This window comes from Electrophorus electricus, chromosome 3 (assembly GCF_013358815.1).
Source record: "Electrophorus electricus isolate fEleEle1 chromosome 3, fEleEle1.pri, whole genome shotgun sequence".
NCBI lineage: Eukaryota > Metazoa > Chordata > Actinopteri > Gymnotiformes > Gymnotidae > Electrophorus > Electrophorus electricus.
Genome location: NC_049537.1, coordinates 6,300,731 through 6,321,126, shown reverse-complemented (window position 1 = coordinate 6,321,126; position 20,396 = coordinate 6,300,731). Strand labels below are relative to the sequence as shown.

General features: G+C 38.5%; 2 protein-coding genes across 5 annotated transcripts; one reads left to right on the top strand and one right to left on the bottom strand.

The window, feature by feature from the left end:
* Nucleotides 1–1,255: 1,255 nt before the first annotated feature.
* On the bottom strand, nt 1,256–7,244 carry uhmk1 (U2AF homology motif (UHM) kinase 1). Its single transcript, XM_026998889.2, has 8 exons — nt 6,401–7,244; nt 5,648–5,940; nt 5,296–5,487; nt 4,998–5,092; nt 4,841–4,917; nt 4,651–4,749; nt 4,300–4,388; nt 1,256–4,140 (listed from the first exon to the last, which is right to left on the bottom strand). Exons 1-8 carry the CDS (start codon nt 6,699–6,701, stop codon nt 3,994–3,996), a joined length of 1,293 nt encoding a protein of 430 aa, XP_026854690.1. The 5' UTR covers nt 6,702–7,244; the 3' UTR covers nt 1,256–3,993.
* Nucleotides 7,245–7,483: 239 nt separating this feature from the next.
* Nucleotides 7,484–18,464, top strand: uap1 (UDP-N-acetylglucosamine pyrophosphorylase 1). Of its 4 annotated transcripts, XM_026998883.2 has the most exons (12): nt 7,484–7,613; nt 8,669–8,820; nt 9,863–10,155; nt 11,414–11,621; nt 12,164–12,339; nt 12,721–12,893; nt 15,108–15,301; nt 15,749–15,889; nt 16,236–16,424; nt 16,819–16,860; nt 17,491–17,557; nt 17,756–18,464. In XM_026998883.2, the coding sequence occupies exons 3-12, from the start codon at nt 9,879–9,881 to the stop codon at nt 17,846–17,848; spliced, it is 1,560 nt and encodes a 519-aa protein (XP_026854684.2). In that variant the 5' UTR covers nt 7,484–7,613; nt 8,669–8,820; nt 9,863–9,878; the 3' UTR covers nt 17,849–18,464. The 4 variants fall into 4 exon arrangements, with proteins under 4 accessions (XP_026854684.2, XP_026854685.2, XP_035380608.1 ...); XM_026998884.2 differs by lacking the exon at nt 8,669–8,820; XM_035524715.1 differs by having other exon boundaries at nt 7,484–8,820.
* The last annotated feature ends 1,932 nt before the right edge of the window (nt 18,465–20,396 follow it).

The following is a 20,396-nucleotide window of genomic DNA, read 5'->3' as shown; positions in this document are numbered from 1 at the left end:
GAGGCTAGTTCCTTAAGCCCTTTTAGCTAGTCCTTAGAGTTTCCCTAAAACAATCTAAGGGCTATGGTAAAAATAATCACAAAGTGTCTCAACACAGAGCAGTGAACACTGTATGCATGTGAAGGGGGAAGTGGAGAGCTGCACCAAGTGCAGGTGAGCAGGTGGCTTTGCTAAATGACCTTTCTGGGAAAAATCTGGAGGAAAGGGCATTCTACTTCTATGATTGGGCATAAGTCTGCTTCGCTTGTCTCTCGAAAGATGAGACTCTCATGAGACTAATGTGAAGAATATTACAACCCTGTCAGCGTCTGCATCCCTCCCTCAGTTACACAATTTTAACTGTAAAGCTACTAGAGTTGCATCAGCATCACCTTCACAGCAGACACTACACTATTCGACTGTGAACAGTCAGTACAGCTCTGATTTTTGGCATGTTTCAATGTGTTGCAGCAAGCTCTCTGAGAAAGCCATGAGGCTTACTATTGTGCTTTTAACCACAGAATCTGGTAGAAATACAGATACAACTGAGAAAGGAGAAACAACAAGGAATTATTTCCAGAGCTCAATGGGCAAGACAAGGATTTCTTTGTAATTTGTTCTGCATACTTTATACACCACCTAATTGGTGTTCTAAAACATTTGAAGTAGTGTTCAATAGTGGATCTCAAACAGCCAACAAGAACGTATCAAGGCCACCTCATTTACTACAGTACACTCAAACTGACTCTACTGATGACCTGAAAGAAAAAGATATCTATACTGGCTAGATTTGTGTCAATGCACAAACCTTAAATAATCTAATGTAGGACGAATGAAGGAGGTTTTGCTAGGCAAGTTTATCCAGAATGGTTTACTATGAGTTCATGCTTTACAGCCAAGTCCCATAACCAGTCCTAAATTAGAAATACACAGAACCATTGGAAATATAGCAGACATAGAGAATATCCAGAAACTCCAGGCACACAGGTAAGTTTCAGTGACAAGATGTAACTCTAACACTATGCAAGGAAACAAACCAATATTGGTTTCTGTGATAGGCAGCAATGTTCACATTAATTTATTTGTTTAGAAAGACCACTTGTATTCAGTTGACCAGACATTATCTAATTTTTTTTTTATATATATATATATATATATATATATATATATATATATATATATATATATATATATATATATATATATATTTATATATATATATATATATATATATATATATATATATATATATATATATATATATATATATGAGAGAACCTAGTCTGGCCAATTATATGTAAACATGCATTTGCATGACCCACTCTGGATTACAAAAATAGCCCAAATTTCACAGCATGTATTCATAGTCAATTCTTCACAAGTCCTTTTTTAAGACTTGGAGAGGCTATCCACAACATGTCCTAACTCTGTCAATGGTACTTTACAACTCTGTTAATCTTCTGCATCTTGAGGTATTGTCTAGACAAATGTTATTTTTCATTTTTGATTCATTGTGTGCTTATTGTAAAGTGTAGCTTTCCTGTAGCTCCTTCAAGAGGAAGTAGGAATCCAAGAATGTTGCTGTCTTGCACATTAGACATACAGCTTTTGGAATCACTTCTGTACATGCCATGGAGGGTATCATTTGCTAAGTTATGATATTTGGTCTGATGTAAAAAAAATTTCATATGGAAAGCTCAACTTTATATGAATTAATCTGGTACTCTATGGTTCCTGCAATTGTAGCCATTATTGTAACCTTTTGAATATTTTAAAAACCTTTTGAAAAAGCAATATTGATTAGGTCTGTAATCTATAAACGTAGGGATAAAGCCAACTTGTACCACTAGATCTCTTTCTCAGAAGTTTCCATGTTATTAATTTGCCTTCTGAAGAAAGAGTAAACTGTAAAATAGCACACTGAAGAAACCAGCAAATCCAACAAATTATATTCTATCAAAAGAACCAGAAATCTAGTGTTCAAAGCATAGCGCTGAACTCAATGCACAGACTTCCACAAAATCTTAAAAACAAACACCTTATCAAATGTTCCTTTGAAAACTTTAACCTAGTTGTTGTTGTTTTTTGCAGAGCACTGTCCAATTCCTCCACAGAAAAAAATTTGCAAACTAAATAGGCAACAATCAAAAGTTTTAGATCAGTAGTAATGTGCAAAATCTAAACCATAACAACTAAGACCTTTCCATCAAAAACTGCCCAATCCATTGCTTTCCCCACAATGTCTTATACTGCAACACCAGAGACTGAGGTGGGAATAGCTTTGCCCTTTAAATAGGGGCTCATGTAGATGGGAAGCCTGGAAGACTACACAAACCAGGCTCATCTGGAGCAGAGAGGAACTGTAAACAAACAAATCCAACTGCATCTCATTGCTGAAGAGGGAGTCTCAGAGTAGCTTCTAGTGCATTTTTAAAATTAAACAAAAAGTCATGCAGAATATTAGTTTCCACACAGTCTCACCACCAGAAAATCCTAAAGCATATTTTGTTTACACGATATATTCCTATAAGACAAAATAGTACCCAACACTGCAATGTTAACCAAGCTGAACTATGTTTTTACACTAATGCTTACAAACAACGTGTAATGATGTACAGTGCTCTACTTGTGAACATAAAGTTTTAGACTTATTTAGGATATTTTTGTTTGTTTGTTTATTCATTCAGTAATGGAATCTGTCATTCTGAAAATCACTGTTAGTGGCTTTAAAATGTAAAAAAAAAAAAAAAAGGAAAAAAAAAATTTAAGCTACAGTTGTACCATTAAGTACCTTTACTGTTCTAGATGAAAGCAAACGCGCCAACAGAAGCAGGAAGGGAAACGCCTTTGTGTGCCACACAGCCTACATTCAAACTGAGAAACTACAGGCATGTGGAGCAATACTGATTACATAAAGCTAGATTTTAAGAACCTATAAAAACTGTGCTACCGAAACATAGCTGTTATACAGCAAAATGCATGTGTCTCAATACTAGAGTTTGTATAAAGACAGGATAATTAATCCATGCGTTAAGGTAGTATTCACAGTTGTAGTGTACTGAACCCTACAGACAAGCGTAACTATGTTCTCCAACTTTCCCAATTCCAACGCTGAATGGTACAATAAGAGATCTCCATTCACACAATTAAGAGCAAATACTGCACAAGTGGGTTCAAAAGTGTTTCAGAACAAATTAACATTTAAACTAACAAGACACCATGGAAATTTATGTTCCGTGTAAAAATTACCATCCCACAGAAACTTAAGGAAAGGGGTCTAAAAGGAATTTGGGCTAAACACGGCCTAAACCAACACTGAAGGTTTTGCCTTTTACAAAAACTAAAGACCCCAAGTAAACTTGAGGTAAAAAGAACATACAACTATTTTGTATTTTTTTAAACTCATCTGTGCTTTCTCTCACTCTTTTCTCTGGTAGATGCATTTTCTGCCTATTTTTAACCTAAGATAGTTGCAAATGTCTTGAATGGACATAAAACTATGCCACCAGACAGTGTGTCCAGTCATTCAGAAATATGGGCATAATACAAAGATTTGTACTTTCTAGACGGTCCAGAGATAATTGTAAACCTGTCATTGTTTTTGACAGTGCAAACCCCAGAAGCAAACCAATACAGAAAAAAATAAAAACTATTATCTTTGTTATGATTCACACAGCATTAAAGCATGTATGAAAACAGTGTTGGATCACTGTTAACAGTCCATCACCTTAAGTTTTTTCTTACTGTAAATCCAGTGTTACAAGGAACACAGGTGAGTCCTTATTGCATGATGAAAGCATGCCACCAATTAAGCTTTAAATCAAGGAAGAGGACACCACTATCAGTATTCACACCACATATGTTTAAGTACCTTTCATAATGCTATATATTAAAAGGCAAACACTTAAAGTACAGACAGTTATCTAGACAGACACAGTGTGGGCTTCATAGCTACTAAGCAACCTTCATACTGGAATACATTGTATGTGTGCACGCATTTGTGCATGTAGCCCATCACTGTACTGTTTGGTAAAGATACCCTCTCTTATAGGCACTCAGTGGGTAGAAGGTGGCCACCACAAATTTGCCATCAAACGTACGGCCTGTCAGCTGCCTCTGGGCTTCTTTGGAGTCTCCAGCATTTGCATACTCTACAAAGACCTGCAGACAGAAGGGCATCCATCAGAACCTTCCCTCAGCACATAAAAACAAACAGCAAACTAGAAAAGAGAGTGAAGACCAATTAACACATTAGACAAAGACGTAAAAACTAAGCTGCCCAAATCTGAGATCAGTTGATAGGGACATCACAAGTCTTACCTGGCCCTTGCCAGGGTTTTCTTTTGGAATCAACAGGGATATGACTGAACCATACTTTTGGCATTCTTCCCTCATGTCTTCAATAATGTCTGCATTAAAAGATTTTTTAAAGATTATATATGCTTACACACACATAAGCATTCACAAATTGCAGAATCGGCTAAATTAAGAGGATTCAATAAACTCAAACTTTTATCAGTGGACATTGCTAATAATATTTGCAAAACAAGGCCCTAAAAGCAGTCTCAACCTCAGTGACCAACTGAAATGTTTAAATTAGGTAGGTAACAGTTGTGTTTAAAGTTACTTTGATCTCAAAGGATTAGAAAAAGTGCTGACAGAAACATTTACCTTCATATTCATCGTCATTGTATAAATGACTGTCATCAATCACATTGAGCAGTCTGAGGACAGGAGTGGGCAGCAAAACCAAGTCTTCAATGTGAGGTGCTGAGAACAAAGCAGTTTTCTCACTCACATAACTGGGGTTCTGTGTGTCTGGGTATGAAAACTGTCAAAGTTGTTTTTGAAAGTGCCCTACCAAAAGGAATACTGAAGAAGGGGCTGATCAGTGCAGCTTCAGCTGTGCTTCTGCTACTAGGGTTGCTGTGAAGCATGCTGGGGTGAGAAAAGAACAGGTGTTACACAAACCAAATTCTGCCTAAGTGAACAGACACTTGCTGTATACCAATGTATACCTTTTTATAAGATCTCTTAGATGATAGACAGGGATTGCAGGGTAAACCACAGAATTGCTTGAAAAGATGTGATCTACTATTGCAGCAGGATTGTCCTACAAAAGAAGAGCATGTGATGATGTGCATACAGCACCTCCAATCAGGACTCATTACAAGCATGTCATTTTTGACAACCTGCACAGGGGGCTCAGGTCTGATAAATCACCTTAGAAATGCTTTCAAAGCACATACACTTACTGTACCTTCCAGCTTCACTGTCACTTTGTACACACGAACAAAAGGTGAAGTCTTTACTGACCTTCCATTCCTGAGACTTAACAGTTTCTTTCAGTTTGATTCCTGAGAACATTTCCAGCAAGATGATACCCAGGCTCCACAGGTCCACAGCAGACGTGCAGCCTGAGTCTCCCTCCAGCCCAGCCTGGGCCAGAGAGTTCTGCACTTCTGCCTCAGGGGCACGGTACCCATCCGTCTGGATGTACTTCACATCCTGCAAGCAACAAACATGAACCTACATAAAGGCTAAACTAGTGGTAATAAGAACTATATCATATACTATTCAATCCTAGACATATCCTGAAACATTGTCCATTTTGTTCAAACAGCTGTGAACATTCCAATCTGGTGAGAAGTTCATCTCAGCCCCTCACCTGGTGGCCCTCTTTAAAGCTGAGGCCAAAATCAATGAGTTTGAAGCACTCGTCGTCAGGGCTCCAGAGGATGTTGCGAGGCTTGAGGTCAGCATGCACATAGCCCTCACGATGCAGGAAACAGAGGGCCTCCAGGACATCACGGGCACAGTGCTGGATCAGCCACATGGAGTGGCCCTGGTTGCTAGCTCTCACAAGCAACTCTGACACACTTACATCCAAAAGCTCCAGCAGTAAGCAGTGTGTGGCTATGCCAAGCGGGTTGTGATTGGTGAACACCCCATACAGCGTCACTACAAATCAAGATTAGAACAATGAATATTAATGATTCGATGTCTGCTCCTCATGTTGTGCAATCAAAGTTACATTAACAATGCATCCATTTTGACTTTTTAGAGCCACTACTGAGTCTTAGAAACAATAATGGGGCAGTGGTAGCTCAGTGGTTAAGGTACTTGACTGGTAATTGGAAGGTTGCCAGTTCAAGTCTGACCACTGCAAAGTTTCCACTTCTGGGCCCCTCAGCAAGGAGGATTAAAGAGTGCCTTATCCCTCAAGTTGCATTGATATATAATTGTAAGATTCTTTGGATAAAATGTCAGCTAAATGTAATTTTTATTCACTGAATGTCAGTTATGTGACTGTCTTAAGCTTTGTCTTGCACATCTAAAATGAGTATACCCAAACTGAACAATGTTAATGTAATGAAGTTATCTAATTTCAGAACCAGTGCACGCAAATTTATTTCCCTACCGATATTTTTGTGCCCCTGAATGTTCTCCAGCACGGATCTTTCTTTAAGATACCCGTAATCTCCACCTTGTGCATCCACTTGAAATTCCTTTACTGCAGCCATACTTGCTCGACCAGAGCTGACTCGGTAAACGGATGCTGAAACACCCTGTCCTAACCGAACCTGAACGTTCCACATTTCTCCAAAGATCTCAAACAAAACTGGCTTCATAGTCTGATCTACGTTTCCCTGTGGCGGTGGTAGTACCGGTGTATTAGCATTGGAAGTTGACATTTTTGCATTTCCTGAACTGCAAGCCATGGCAGAGACTGCAGGTTGATTAACCAGTTAGGTGGATAACATTGTAGTGTTGCTGAGAAAATATGCAAACTAGATAATGTTAGATACTGCATACGAACTGCCTAGCTCAGTACAATTAGCTACCGCTAGTTAGCTATCTTGTTCACGGGTAAAAAAAAAGGGGGGGGGGGGCTTTATATTTGAACAATATAATTTAACCCTAGACATCGAATCGACCAAGGGTAGAAGTGAGCTAGGCAACTCCTAACTATTTTTTTCAAAATTTCATTATCTAAAGTTATCACTCACTTGACATGTTAACTTGACGGTTGAATTTTGCAGTTAGCTAGCTAGCAATGAAATGAGTGAGTTCAGCTTGCTAGCCACATCAAAGAAAGTTCTTGAAATAACACATCATAACACACGTAGGCTCAGTATTCACGGCATACCTAACAATACACAGACTACGTTGAAAACGAGAACGCATATAATTTAAAAGTACAGCAGCTGAGTAAGTGGGTTTACGTCGGTCAGAAAAATGAACATGTTTGCCATTGTTTTGACAGCCATTGTTTCGGAAGTGACGACATTTTAATGAAAACGACTTCCTTTGCATGTTTACCTGCAACATATTTCATAAAGGTGATCTAGAGAGGGGAAAGATCACACGGACTGTGTAAAGTACAACATGTCAGTAACAAACGTTAGGTGAGGTATAGAAGGGCAGTGGTTAGTTTAATGACTGGCTGTAATAAAATGTTGATTAGGCGTCCCCTGGTGCTCTCGATGCCACGTCAAATTACGGAAACGGGACGTGGATTTTGTTATGGGGCGGAAATGGAATGTAATGGCGTACCGGTGTATTAGCATTGGAAGTTGACATTTCTGCATTTCCTGAACTGCAAGCCATGGCAGAGACAGCAGGTTTAACCAGTTAGGTGGATACATTGTAGTGTTGCTGAGAAAATATGCAAACTAGATAATGTTAGATACTGCATACGAACTGCCTAGCTCAGTACAATTAGTAACCGCTAGTTAGCTAACTTGTTCACGGGTAAAAATGACTGTATTTGAAAAAATATAATATAGACATAGAATCAGCCAAGGGTAGAAGTGAGATCTGCTACTCCTAACTATTTTTCAAAATTTCATTATCTAAAATTATCGTTCACTTGATATGTTAACCAAACCTGTACTTGCCAGTTAAATTTTGCAGTTAGCTAGCTAGCAATGAAATGAGTGAGTTCAGCTTGCTAGCCACATCAAAAAATGTTCTTGAAATAACACATCATAACACACGTAGGCTCAGTATTCACGGCATACCTAACAATACGCAGACTACGTGGAAAACGAGAACACATATCATTTAAAAGTACAGCAGCTGAGTTAAGTGGGTTTACGTCGGTCATAAAAATAAACACGTTGGCCCTTGTTTCGGAAATGACGTAATTGTAATAAACACGACTTCCGTGGAATTCGTGTGTTTACCCGCGAAATATTTCATAAAGGTCACGTTTATAAAGAAATAAACAGTAATAGTAATATTTATTTTATAACAATCCAATTGGTACATTTTCTGTTATATATTATATTAATAAATTGGTCATTTTTAAAATATATATCTACTTATCCAGTGCGCAAACACCCTTGATTTACAGGTGGGAACTCATTTCCCCCCCTTTTTTAATGGAAATCAATTACTATTAGCTTCTGAGATAATACAAAATATGTAGCTAGCTAAAAGAGAACATGTACAGTTTAGCATACCACCTAGCTAGATAACGTACATAAATGAGGCCATTTATAATTTCGCAAGAAAGCAACTCTCACCAACAGTGGTATCCTAACGTGTTCATAACGTGCGTGATCTAGAGAGGGGAAAGATCACACGGACTGTGTAAACTACAACGTGTCAGTAACAAACGTTAAGTGAGGTATAGAGGGGCAGTGGCTAGTTTAATGACTGGCTGTAATAAAATGTTGTTTAGGCGTTCCCTGATACTCTCGATGCCACGTCAAATTACGGAAACGGGAGGCGGATTTTGTTATGGGGCGGAGATGGAGATAGTAGTAACGTATCCTTGTCTTTATGAGAAGCGAGAGAAAGTTCACCAAGTGACCATCGAAACCTGCGCTGAAGGTAAGAACATTACCGGGTAGCAAGCTGTAGTTCATTTGGCTGGGTAACATAGTTAGAATCTGTGTCTATTTAGTTAGCTGGATAACATACAATCCTTCCAGCACGTCTCAGCGCAGCCAAAACCGGCACTTTCGATATTCTTGACTCCTAGTAAGTCTCATCAATTAGGATATTAATCCATCCGCTTGATTTTTATTGGGGAATCTTACTATTGTAATTTAGGAATAGTCATGTTAACAGCTAACCTAGATAGCTATTTTGGTTAGGCTGATAATCTTGAGAAATCTAGGGACTACCTTGGCTAGCTACTGGACCGAGCGATCCCAAAGATATTTGGTGACGCTGAGGTTTTCATTGTACAGAAAACCTTATGTACATTCTACTTGTACACATCCTACATATATGTTAAGACTAAATGTGGCGTAAGCAACGTAGTATTGGCACAGAAAACATAACGCAAGCTAACCTATATATCGACTATACCTAAATCTTACGATCTGTCGGTTTAACTGTCTTCATATTCGACAGCTAAAGCTGTCCTGGTCCCCATCAGCAGTAATGATGATTAAACTACTTAGGTTTTCGTGTTAAACTGTTATAAATCTGATCTTAGTAGCTATTAATAATTTTCATATTCATGCTAATTGAAAAGTACCAAAACATTAGCTAGCGTATAGCTTTGCTCGTACGACCAATTAAATGCTACTTATTTCTGTTATGTGAATAAAATTATACACCAAAGAGTTATGAATACAATTTAACTATTAATTTTTCTAGTTCTCAAAGATATAAAACAGTACAAACAAATGTTATCTTGTTAATATAACTTTTTGATAAGAATGCAATTCAGCAAATAATCCTTTGCATACTGATTCTTTTATCATACCACTTAAGAGTTTTTCTCAAACATCACATCATCCCTAGACTTGGTTATTTTGGAATTGTTGGTCAGGCTAATCAAGCTTGCCAGAAAGTCCATTCACTATTAGATAACCAATATCTGTGCAGTTTGTTATGTATATTCCATTGCTGATTCTCCCAGATCTCGCCCTGTGAACATGGACCTTGATAGACTGGAAGAGAGGCTTGCAGAGGCGGGCCAGTCTCACCTCCTCAGGTTCTGGGATCAGCTCAGCCCAGAGGAGCAAGCAGAGTTGGCGCATGAGTTGGAGGGCATGAACTTCATAGAGATCAATACGTTCTTTAAAAATGCCGTGGCGACCTCTGGCCAGGCCAAGCAGGAGCAGGTAGACAGCAGAATGGAGCCATTGCCACGGGAGGTCCTGGGCAGCGTGACACGTGATCGAGAGTCCCTCAAAGAATGGGAGGCAGAAGGTTAGAATAAATGGATCATTTGTGGGTCTCTGATGTGCCATTTAGACTCATATCTTTGAAATTCATGCCATTCAGCTGATAGGCAATACATTTTGTAATGAGGAATGCGTCATCATTTAGTGTCTTCTGTGGGCAGATACGAAATCATTGCTTGTAGTAATGTTTATCATACAGCATGAGTAGTGCTGCCTCACAGGAGCTTACAATCATTAAAAAAAACTTGTAACCAAAGTTATTTTGAAATCCATATCTAACTGTTATAGATAATTGGCTTCAATCACAAACTTCTGTAGAATAGTGAAAATAAGAAACAACTTTTAAATAGTGTGATCAATACCAGCCCTGAACCAGTACACGAAAGATGAGACAAAAGTGACCGGAGGAGTTGAATCCTTCTCTGGGGTTTATCCCAGAGCTCCACCCTTAAGTCTTGGGCTCACAGTGGGGGCTAGAGACATCTGGTTCTGATTAGGACTGACGCACGTAGGCTCCTCATGAGGTTCCTCAGCATTGTATCAACTATTAATCACTGCCCATCACATCCAAAGTCTAGCTTCCATTTCATAGATACCATTCCCCATTCAAAATGCACATAATGTGTGTGTGTGTGTGTGTGTGTGTGTGTGTGTGTGTGTGTGTGTGTGTGTCTGTGTGTGGGTGGGGTTTGGTTCCTGAAGGAAATGATAGGCTAGGATATGTGGTTATGTGCTAGAAGTTGAGTGTGGCTGGGCAATAATAAACCTTACTGCAGTTTATGTAAGATAAGCATGTACCGTAGTATCAAGGACTGTCATGCTGTGATCCTACTATTCAGATAAACATGGTTTATGGTTGTAATTTCAAGGTGGGTTATGAATCTGGGTTCTTCTCATCTGCACGTACACTGTGGCTCATTCCGGCTTAATGAGTAGTCCAATTATTGTTATTAAAGGAACCAAGGAAGACTGTACGTAGTATGCTATAAGGTCTGATTATCTTTATCATTAGGCCTGTTTCTGCTTAACTTGTGTATATATATAGGCAATGCTGTGCCAAGGTTGTATAAACTAACAGCAAAAATGTCACCTTCTCCTCCCAGCCATATCTTTCTCTTTTTATCCTCACTGTTTAACATTGTGACCTCTTACACTTCTTCCACAGTGACTAAATCTAATGACCATGTCCCTGTATTTATAATACTGTAATAACACCTTGAGCAGAAATGATGTAGTTGCCCCCTGAAAGTGTCTGGTAGGTGACCTCTTGCCCTTCTACACAGGCCTTCGTTGCATATCTCAGAACAAAGTGGCCGTTCTGCTGTTGGCCGGAGGCCAGGGGACACGCCTGGGTGTCTCATACCCCAAAGGCATGTATGATGTGGGCTTGCCCTCCCACAAAACCCTCTTTCAGCTCCAAGCAGAAAGGATCCTGAGACTGGAGCAACTCGTCGAGCAGCAGCAGCATGTGAACCAGTGCTGCATTCCATGGTGAGATGGACCTTTTAGAGGGTGCATATTTCAGCTGGTCTAATTATGGATATGTTAAAAACAATTACAATCCAGTCTGGAAGAGGTAGAATCAGACTGTGGTCAGAGTAGTGTGCTGCCCTGAAGGAAGTAGATCAGACCTGCTGTTCTGTTAGAGGTCTTTCTCAGTTGTTTTGTGATCCTGAGCTCATTGAAACCTTATCAGATCTGACCTTAAGCCTTTATCACATTATTCCACACATGATGTTACCCATAAGGAAGTAGAACAAATATGGTTTTACTGAATTGCCCGATGCTATGTATAATTGCAACTTTGAATGCGGAAGAACATTTTTATGCTAATTGATCCAACAACAGTGGACCATTTATTATGCATGAATTTTAATTATGTTACCTGGATTTTTGTATTCTTAATCATTATTCAAATGTATATTTACTTAAGGTTAAATTATGCTCTTTTCTATCTTATGTATATACACATACATACAAAAGTAGTTACACTTGTAACAAGGAGATGGTCCTGTCATATGGTTTCATATTAGGTACATTATGACAAGTGGCAGAACAATGGAATCCACTAAAGAGTTCTTCTCAAAACACAAGTACTTTGGCCTTAAAGAAGAGAACGTCATATTCTTCCAGCAAGGCATGCTTCCGGCCATGGACTTCAGTGGAAAGATCATTCTTGAGAGCAAAGGCAAACTGTCCCTGGCACCAGGTGAGGTTTATGGAAAGCAGTCTGATTCTCAAGAGGGGTTAGGGCAAGTTGACAGATTGCAGTGCACTGGTTCTGTTTCCTGATATAGCACACCTAATTAAACTCCTCAGGAATTCACTGGGGATGGAATCAGGTGTGTTAGAACAAATTAACAATTTTTGTAGTGCTATGACTGTCCCATTACACAGCTTTGACACTCCTGGCTGATTGCCCGAAAACACAAACAACTTGGCACCTCGTCCTGCAGGTGTATGGAAGAAACACATTCAGTTTCCAAATGCTAATATTTATTCATACAAGTGCTTTAGTGTGAGATGGGGGCAGTGGAAGTAGTGACATAATTTTCTTTCTTTCTTTTTTTTTTTTTTTTTTTGGAGTTAGATGGCAATGGAGGCCTTTACAGAGCGCTGGGGAAACATAAGATTGTGGAGGACATGGAGAGGAGGGGAATTGCCTATGTCCATGTCTACTGTGTGGACAACATCCTGGTGAAAGTGGCAGACCCAGCCTTCATTGGCCTTTGTTTGCTTAAGGGGGCAGACTGTGGGGCAAAGGTCAGTGATGCCAGCATTCACATCTTGCAACAAATTATATATATAATGCCTGATAAGGATAGACATTGACCAACCAGAATTGTAAACTTTTTCAGTCAGTGTTCCTATATAATTAATGTAATTGTACACTGGGAGTAAGAACGAGAACCTGCATTCTCCTCCAAGTACCACTAGATGGGGCAGTTTCTCTCTTTGAAAAAAGTTTTTCAGGCACTGGAAGGTTAAGTTTAATTGATAAAAGACTTCTTTACATTATGACAGTTGCTCTAACTTACTTTGTTTTGTTTGCTAGCTCCATTGAGGTTCAATAAAATAACATTTAATTAAAAAAAAATGTTTATTTTAAGATCTTAACCACATATCTTTCAATACTTTTTAGCCACTGAGAAATAATTATTAAGCAGCATGCAGCACTCTGTTGCTGTCACTAATGATGTATTTTGACTCCAAGGCCAGTAAAGGAAAAAAATAAATGTTCTGTGCAATGCTTCTATAACTAGCACAGATTTGCAGTAGGCACATGAATCATTCTTGTTGTGTTTTACGGTGTCACAGTGTTTAATTAATCCTTCTCTTGAGAGATGAATGCACTGCTTAGCTGAGGAAAATATGAAAGGATTCCTCTGAAACTATTCAGTATAATATTTAGGATTTAGTCTGTGTTAAACACAGAATCCCATGTGAAGGTGCTTGGGTATTACATCAATGCTGGTGGCACTAGAAATGTTAAGAATTACCCAAGCACCAGACATCTTAGCTTAGACCATTCCTCTATTTTTGAATGCTGTGTTTAATTAACTTCTCTAGTTGTTCACGGGTGCTCTTAGTTATTCTGAAAGATTCAGAATGTTTGAACAAGTCTGATCTGGCCTCTGATGAGATTAACTTAATTAAGACATCGTTCATTTTCGTCTCACCCTCATCTTCACATTCCCTTTCACCTTGTGACTCTACATTTGTTCAAAGGCCTTATAACTCAAAGTGGAGTTATTTTAAAGTGCTTGTAGATACATGTCAAGGCTTTGGCCTGGTAAGAGAGAAAACGCATTCTTCCAGTTTGGTTCTTTGTGTTTCGCTGTGGTTTGCGCAGATGTTTCTCTTTCTTTTTTTTTTTTAAATCGAAAAGCAGACAAGGAGAATGGCTCCACTGGTTTATGACTTGTTTTGCATTGCGAGGTGCTCAGGAAACACTCCTCCAGCACCCGCCTGCCTCTCCAGTGGACTCCTCCTTTATTTTAAGGTGGAGGAAGATGAAGCAAGGAGAAATCTGGCACATTCTGATCACACTGGAAGAGAATAAAAGCCTTTGTGTACTGTGTTTTGGCTCTAAAGAGGTCATTATTTCCAGTGGCCTCAAACAGATTTATTCTGGTGTTCAGTGACAAGAAAATAGTTGTGACCATTATTACTGAGCATCAGTTTACAATTTACGATGAATGAAAAATGTATTGTTAAGAGTTTTTTGTTTGTTTTAATGCAGAGGTATTAGGCTTCTGCTAGTGAAAAAGTTCCTTTGTTACAAGGCACATTTTATTTATATATATATATAAACTTGACCTCCACCCGCCCACCTCACATGGATGCTAAATCATCCACTTAGTGTGGCTTTAAGTCCAGTGACTCTTCCCCTTGCTAACCCATCATCAGCTGAGCACTTTGTAATTTGTTACTCATAGATGAATTAAGTGTTTTTCTGTGCTTCTGCCATTGCCTTTCATTTAAAGCAGACTCCAGGCATGGAGTGTGTGGTCTAACCTCTTCAAACACACACTAGGGCTATCTTAAAAAATGGTTTGAATGTGTCTCAGTAAAGAAAACGTTTCACTGGAAATGTTTTCTTTTTGATCTTATATGAAAACAATCAAAGATTGTTATATGAAAGCAATCAAAGATTCCATTTTGTCCTGAATTCAGTAAAATGCTTATTAATAGCTAATAAAGTGCATAGTTTTCCTTTGCTAGGATCTTGTGAAAATTATATTTGAAATGACTTATTGTGTAATGAGAAATCAAACTGCATATTGAGGGCTTGGAACCAGAAGAGTGTAAGTGACATTTTGGGTGAAAAACAGTTATATATATATATAACAAATTAAAACTCTTAATGAGATCTGTCTAATGATAAAAGATCAGACACACATGACTAATCAGTTATGAAAGCATGTTAATAAACAGCTGATGTATATCAGCTAAAATGTTGTACTTCATTGGCAGGTAGTGGAGAAGACCAATCCAACAGAGACAGTGGGTGTGGTCTGTAAGGTAAGCGGGCATTACCAAGTCGTTGAGTACAGCGAAATCACCCTGGCAACGGCTGAGAAGCGGAGCACTGATGGTCGGCTTATGTTCAATGCTGCCAATTTGGCCAATCATTTTTTCTCTCTTCCATACCTCAAAGATGTTATCAAGTAAGTCAGTTACCACATTACATAATGCTATGTGTTTAGTGAAGTACTAATTAATATAGGTGTGTAGTGGAGTAAATCAGTAAAATAAAGTCAGTTCGATTGGAATTAATTTGAAGTTGAAGGTGTAATTTGTTGCTAGATAGTTCTGTCATTAACATTTGAAATAGGCCAGCTATTTCTATAAGCTGTAGCCAATGAGTTTTGCCATCTTGTAAGTACTAGGTAGGAACAGGCTTTACTGTGCACTATGAATATGAGGTAAAGTCAAAAGAGAACCATCTGCAGATGTCATGTGTCTGGTATTTTAAATACATGATGGCTTTGCCAGATCTACTCTTTTATTGTATTTTTATGATATTCTAATAGAAAGAGCATGTTTCACTTGCCTGGGTGGGTGGGTGTGTGTGTGCGTCACTCAACTCGACTGCCTGCCTGTCTGCCTGTCAGTGCATATGAGCCCCAGTTGCTGTACCATGTGGCCCAGAAGAAAATCCCGTATGTGGACACGCAAGGACAGCTCATCAACCCTGACAAACCCAATGGAATCAAGATGGAAAAATTCGTCTTTGACATATTCCAGTTTGCAAAGTTCGTGGTTTATTTCTTGCTTTTTTTCCTCCCTTTTTTCCTTTCTACAGTAACTGGTCTCTAGAAGCATAATGGGCAGCATTTTGGAATACATGCTGTACAAAGGAAAATATAATATCTGCTAAAATACACAGCACAAATATAATATGTACTATAATATGCTGTACAAACGAAATGCATACTAACATGTACTATAAAGTATAATACATACTTACTGGCATATGTCTTGTGTCCAGTGCACTGGATGTCTTCAGTATCATGCTTCAGTAGTTCAAGAAGAATTTTTATGCTGAAGAGCAAGAAAGCTTTAGCAATGGACATTTGGGCATGTTGCTGTTGATTTTAGGAGATTTGTGGTGTATGAGGTGCTGCGAGAGGATGAGTTTGCTCCGCTGAAGAAGGCAGACAGTCAGGATGGAAAGGATAACCCCACCACAGCACGGCATGCTCTTATGTCCCTCCACCACCGCTGGGTCCTCAATGCGGGTGGTCACTTCATCGACGAGAATGGGACACGCCTGCCTGCTATACCCAGGTGAGCTTTACACCTGTGCATGCACACATGCGTACACACACATGCGCATGCACATACCACTTAGCATACCCATGCCAATTTTTGTTCTGTTTTACTTCCATTTTTTTATTCATTCCATAGCTTTCTCATTCACTCTCACACACAGAGACGCACAAACATGATTTTTAGGTGACACAACGTTTGCTCACTCTATTCGCTTGCTAATGTTTTCTTGCTCTCCTGTGCATTGGCACAGCATAAAACAACTTCACAGGCTCATGTTCATCTTAGCAAACAGGGCTGTAGAAAGAAGTTGAAGATCACACTTCTCATTGGAGTGCCTCCACCGAATATCCACAGCGTTTACATCTTCATCCATCCTTTTCACACCTTCTTTCCTGTTTAACGTTTCTAGACGAGGACCAGCAGGGGCACACTCACACGATGACAGCCAGAAGTAACTATCTCCACGGTTGTATGTAGTGCATGGTGATGGGGCTTTTGCTTCTCACTTACTCAGTTTAGCAGCCGGTAGACCGTAGAGAACCCAGCTTAGAGGGGGTGACCCACAGCTCCTCTGATGCCTGGGGAAGGTTGGTATCCTCAACCGGCTGTCCTTGACTGGTTCTCACCCAGGCATTAGACACTAACAGACAGAGAGGTGCATGCTGGGAAAGGGTGCTCAGCATGCTTTGCAATCGGCATTGGTACTGCTCATTGAGCCTTGTAACACACAGGCCTTGATGGCACTTTTTTGCTCATGATTCAAGCTTTCCTTTGTCATATTTTGCTTATTGACAGCAAATGGAGGAACATTTCTTGTCAATCATTTGTTTTGGTGGGTAACTAAATGACTATTTTGCATCATTTGGATGAGGTGTGATCTGTGTTCTGCTCTTGCAATGACTGGAATGGGGTTTCAAATGGCTTCAGCGAATTCTTCTGTACCCAGTGTACTTGGACTCTTTTTTTTCTGTCTGATTTCTTCCTTCTATTTATCAACTCTTGTGACTTTGACTAATGAGACTCAATGATGATGATGATTAATGACTGAATCTAAATAATTTTTATCCTCTGTACCTTACAGTCTGAAGGATGGCATGGACCTGCAAATTAAATGTGAGATTTCTCCACTGGTGTCTTATGGAGGAGAGGTAAGGCTCGTTACCAGGAAACACCAGCACTTTGGTAGAGCATATTGTAGAAGAGAATTTTGCCTCTTATTTTGACTTTTTCACAGAAAATCTAAACTTGTGCTTCTCGCCAACAATCCCAAGCCTGGTCCATTTGTTAACATTAAGTGCTAGAATCCAGGTTTCAAGAACTAATTCTTCATTGTCCTTATTTCCCAGGGACTGGAAAAGCTAGTGCATGGCAGAGAATTCCAACCTACTCTGATCATTGACGAGAGTGGAATCCATGAGAATGTGAAAAATGGATTGTGATAATGAAAGCAACATGGGAAAAGCACCCGTTCATCTCTCTTCTTATTAGGTTGGGAGATTAGGTTGTGTCAGTCTTGTGTGATAACATGAAGGAGAAGGACCTCTTGAGGCCTGGTGGGATTTAAGCTATTTATTTTGTTAAAATTTATTTGTACAGAAAAGATTTTTTTGTAGAAGGGAAACATACATGGTAACTAGTGATTTATATCTATGTATACACCATAGGAATGAATGTAACATAATAGAGCAGTAGATGGGTTCATCTGTCTTTGTGGCATGTGCTAGATGGTGCTTTAAATGGGCTTTCCCACTCTGACTTTGCTTTTGCTCACGTTAGATTTGTTCCAGGACACTGAATGAAATTCAAGGACAGGATTTGCTCAGTGCTTTTTTCCAACTCTTTCAAATAATGCTTTTATGCAAACTGCTACATAGTGCTCACACAAGAAAGGAAAACCTTAGTTCATGGAAGGAGTACACTAGTTGATCAATTCTGTGGTCTTGAATGATTTTTGGTTTTCTGTCAAGAGTAGACAGAGCACTTGTAATATTAGACCTACTGTATCATCCAGTGTAATCAATATTTTCAAAAATAAATAAATTGTTTACCAAAAAATGAGTGTTAGGAGCTTCTTTGTATGCGTGTGTGTGTGTCTGTGTTTTTTGCATCTCCGGCTTAAGATGAGGCTCATTTGAATCAGAGTTTCCAGCCCAGACTTTATGAGGTTGGATAGTATCGGCCAGTGTCTGCACAAGCACCACATACTACAGCCATTTTGGAAATCTTAGTGCAGTCGGAGTGTGTGTCTCGCTCTCTCTCGCGCTCTCTCTCTCTCTCTCTCTCTCTCTCATTTATATATATATATATATATATATATATATATATATATATATATATATATATATATATATATACACTCCTCTCTCCTTCGTGTACACTCTTATTATTCTGTTGCAGTTATTCATAATATCCAGCACAATATATTTTAGCAAATGCACTGATAAAAGTTCAATGTGTTTTAAATTCATATGTCTTTTTTGTGGGAGCATATTTATGAGTATTTTAGAATTGTAATCCTATGTAAACTAGAGTCATTGTAAATTGATGGAAATTTCATCATTTTAGTATTATCAGTCTAATTTGGCCAAAATAGTTGCCAAACTAGCAAGCATATTATGTGAAATCACTCATGTTTGGACAAGCCAGGACTGATGTCCAGGTTCAGTCATGAAGTGTGTAGTGAAAAGACATTTTAAGCATGTTTAATATATGAAGGCTTAAGTCAGTGTATTCATATTGAATGTACTAAATCACTGTGGATGTGACAATAATAATGTACAATAATATACAATAATATGCATCTTTCATAAACTTATTACCAAATCATTTCATAGTCAAAAGCGTACAGATGTGTAGATGTAGAATTACGGTTAGGGTTAACCAATGACATACTGTTTCAAACATTCAAACATTCAAATTATATTTTTATGGTTGTACCTGTAAGCCGTGTTTATAGGCAAAAACTCCATAAACTAATATCTGAATAAAAAGACATTTTGCTTGAATTTTAAACATGTAAACCAGAATTTCTCTTGCATGAAGGTCCTAATTATAAAACAATTGAAAAGAACTGACACCATGGTTTCTTTATAGCTTGCTTCAGAAATCTTATATTTCATTATTATTATTATTATTATTATTATTATTATTATTATTATTATTATTATATTTTATTATAACAGTCTTATATTACCGTTAAACATGCAACTGATACAAATTTTCTTCTGGGTGGAGTGGACCATCATGGATCTTCTGGAGTTTTTTCCATTTAATCCTTTAGTGGAAACATCTGATATACACCCTGAATGTGCAGTTCAAGTGGTGTGTGCTGAGCTTGTGACTTCTGGGTCACTGGCTAGTATTATCCATGGTCAGGAAAAAATGGTCAGGAAAGTGTTGTTTAATTCCTATTACTTTCATTATTTAATCAAGAATAATTTAAGGGTAATTTAAATTGTATACAATGGGAACTTAATTAAGGGTAATTATACTGAATAGAGAGGGATTTGAGATCTTTAGTGATAATAGTAAATAATAGCTGGTTTTGTTTTATTCAGCCTCGAAAGATGAACTTCCCTAAAGTAAGTGTTTTTGCTGTTTTTTTTTGTTTTGTTTTGTTTTGTTTTTTGCCATGCTTGCTTGCAATGAATCTGTCTTTTGTTTCAATACTGCGGAACACAGGATAAAAGGGACTGTAGTGATCATACACAACTATAGTGTCCAAGAGCTGACACACACAGAATTGCACTAAAATTCTCAGCAGTCTCCATAAATAACTTTTGCTATGAATTATGCTTTTTTTTCAGTATTCCCTTAGGCTGTCAAAATATTTCAAGAAAAAACATCTTCGATTGGTCACTGGAGCCTGACTTAATTGAAACCTTCTGTATGGCATGAGGAATTCTGGGACTTTGGCATGTACCCAAGAATCCTCAGAATGTTAGTTCTCTCTCTCTCTCTCTCTCTCTCTCTCTCTCTCTCTCTCTC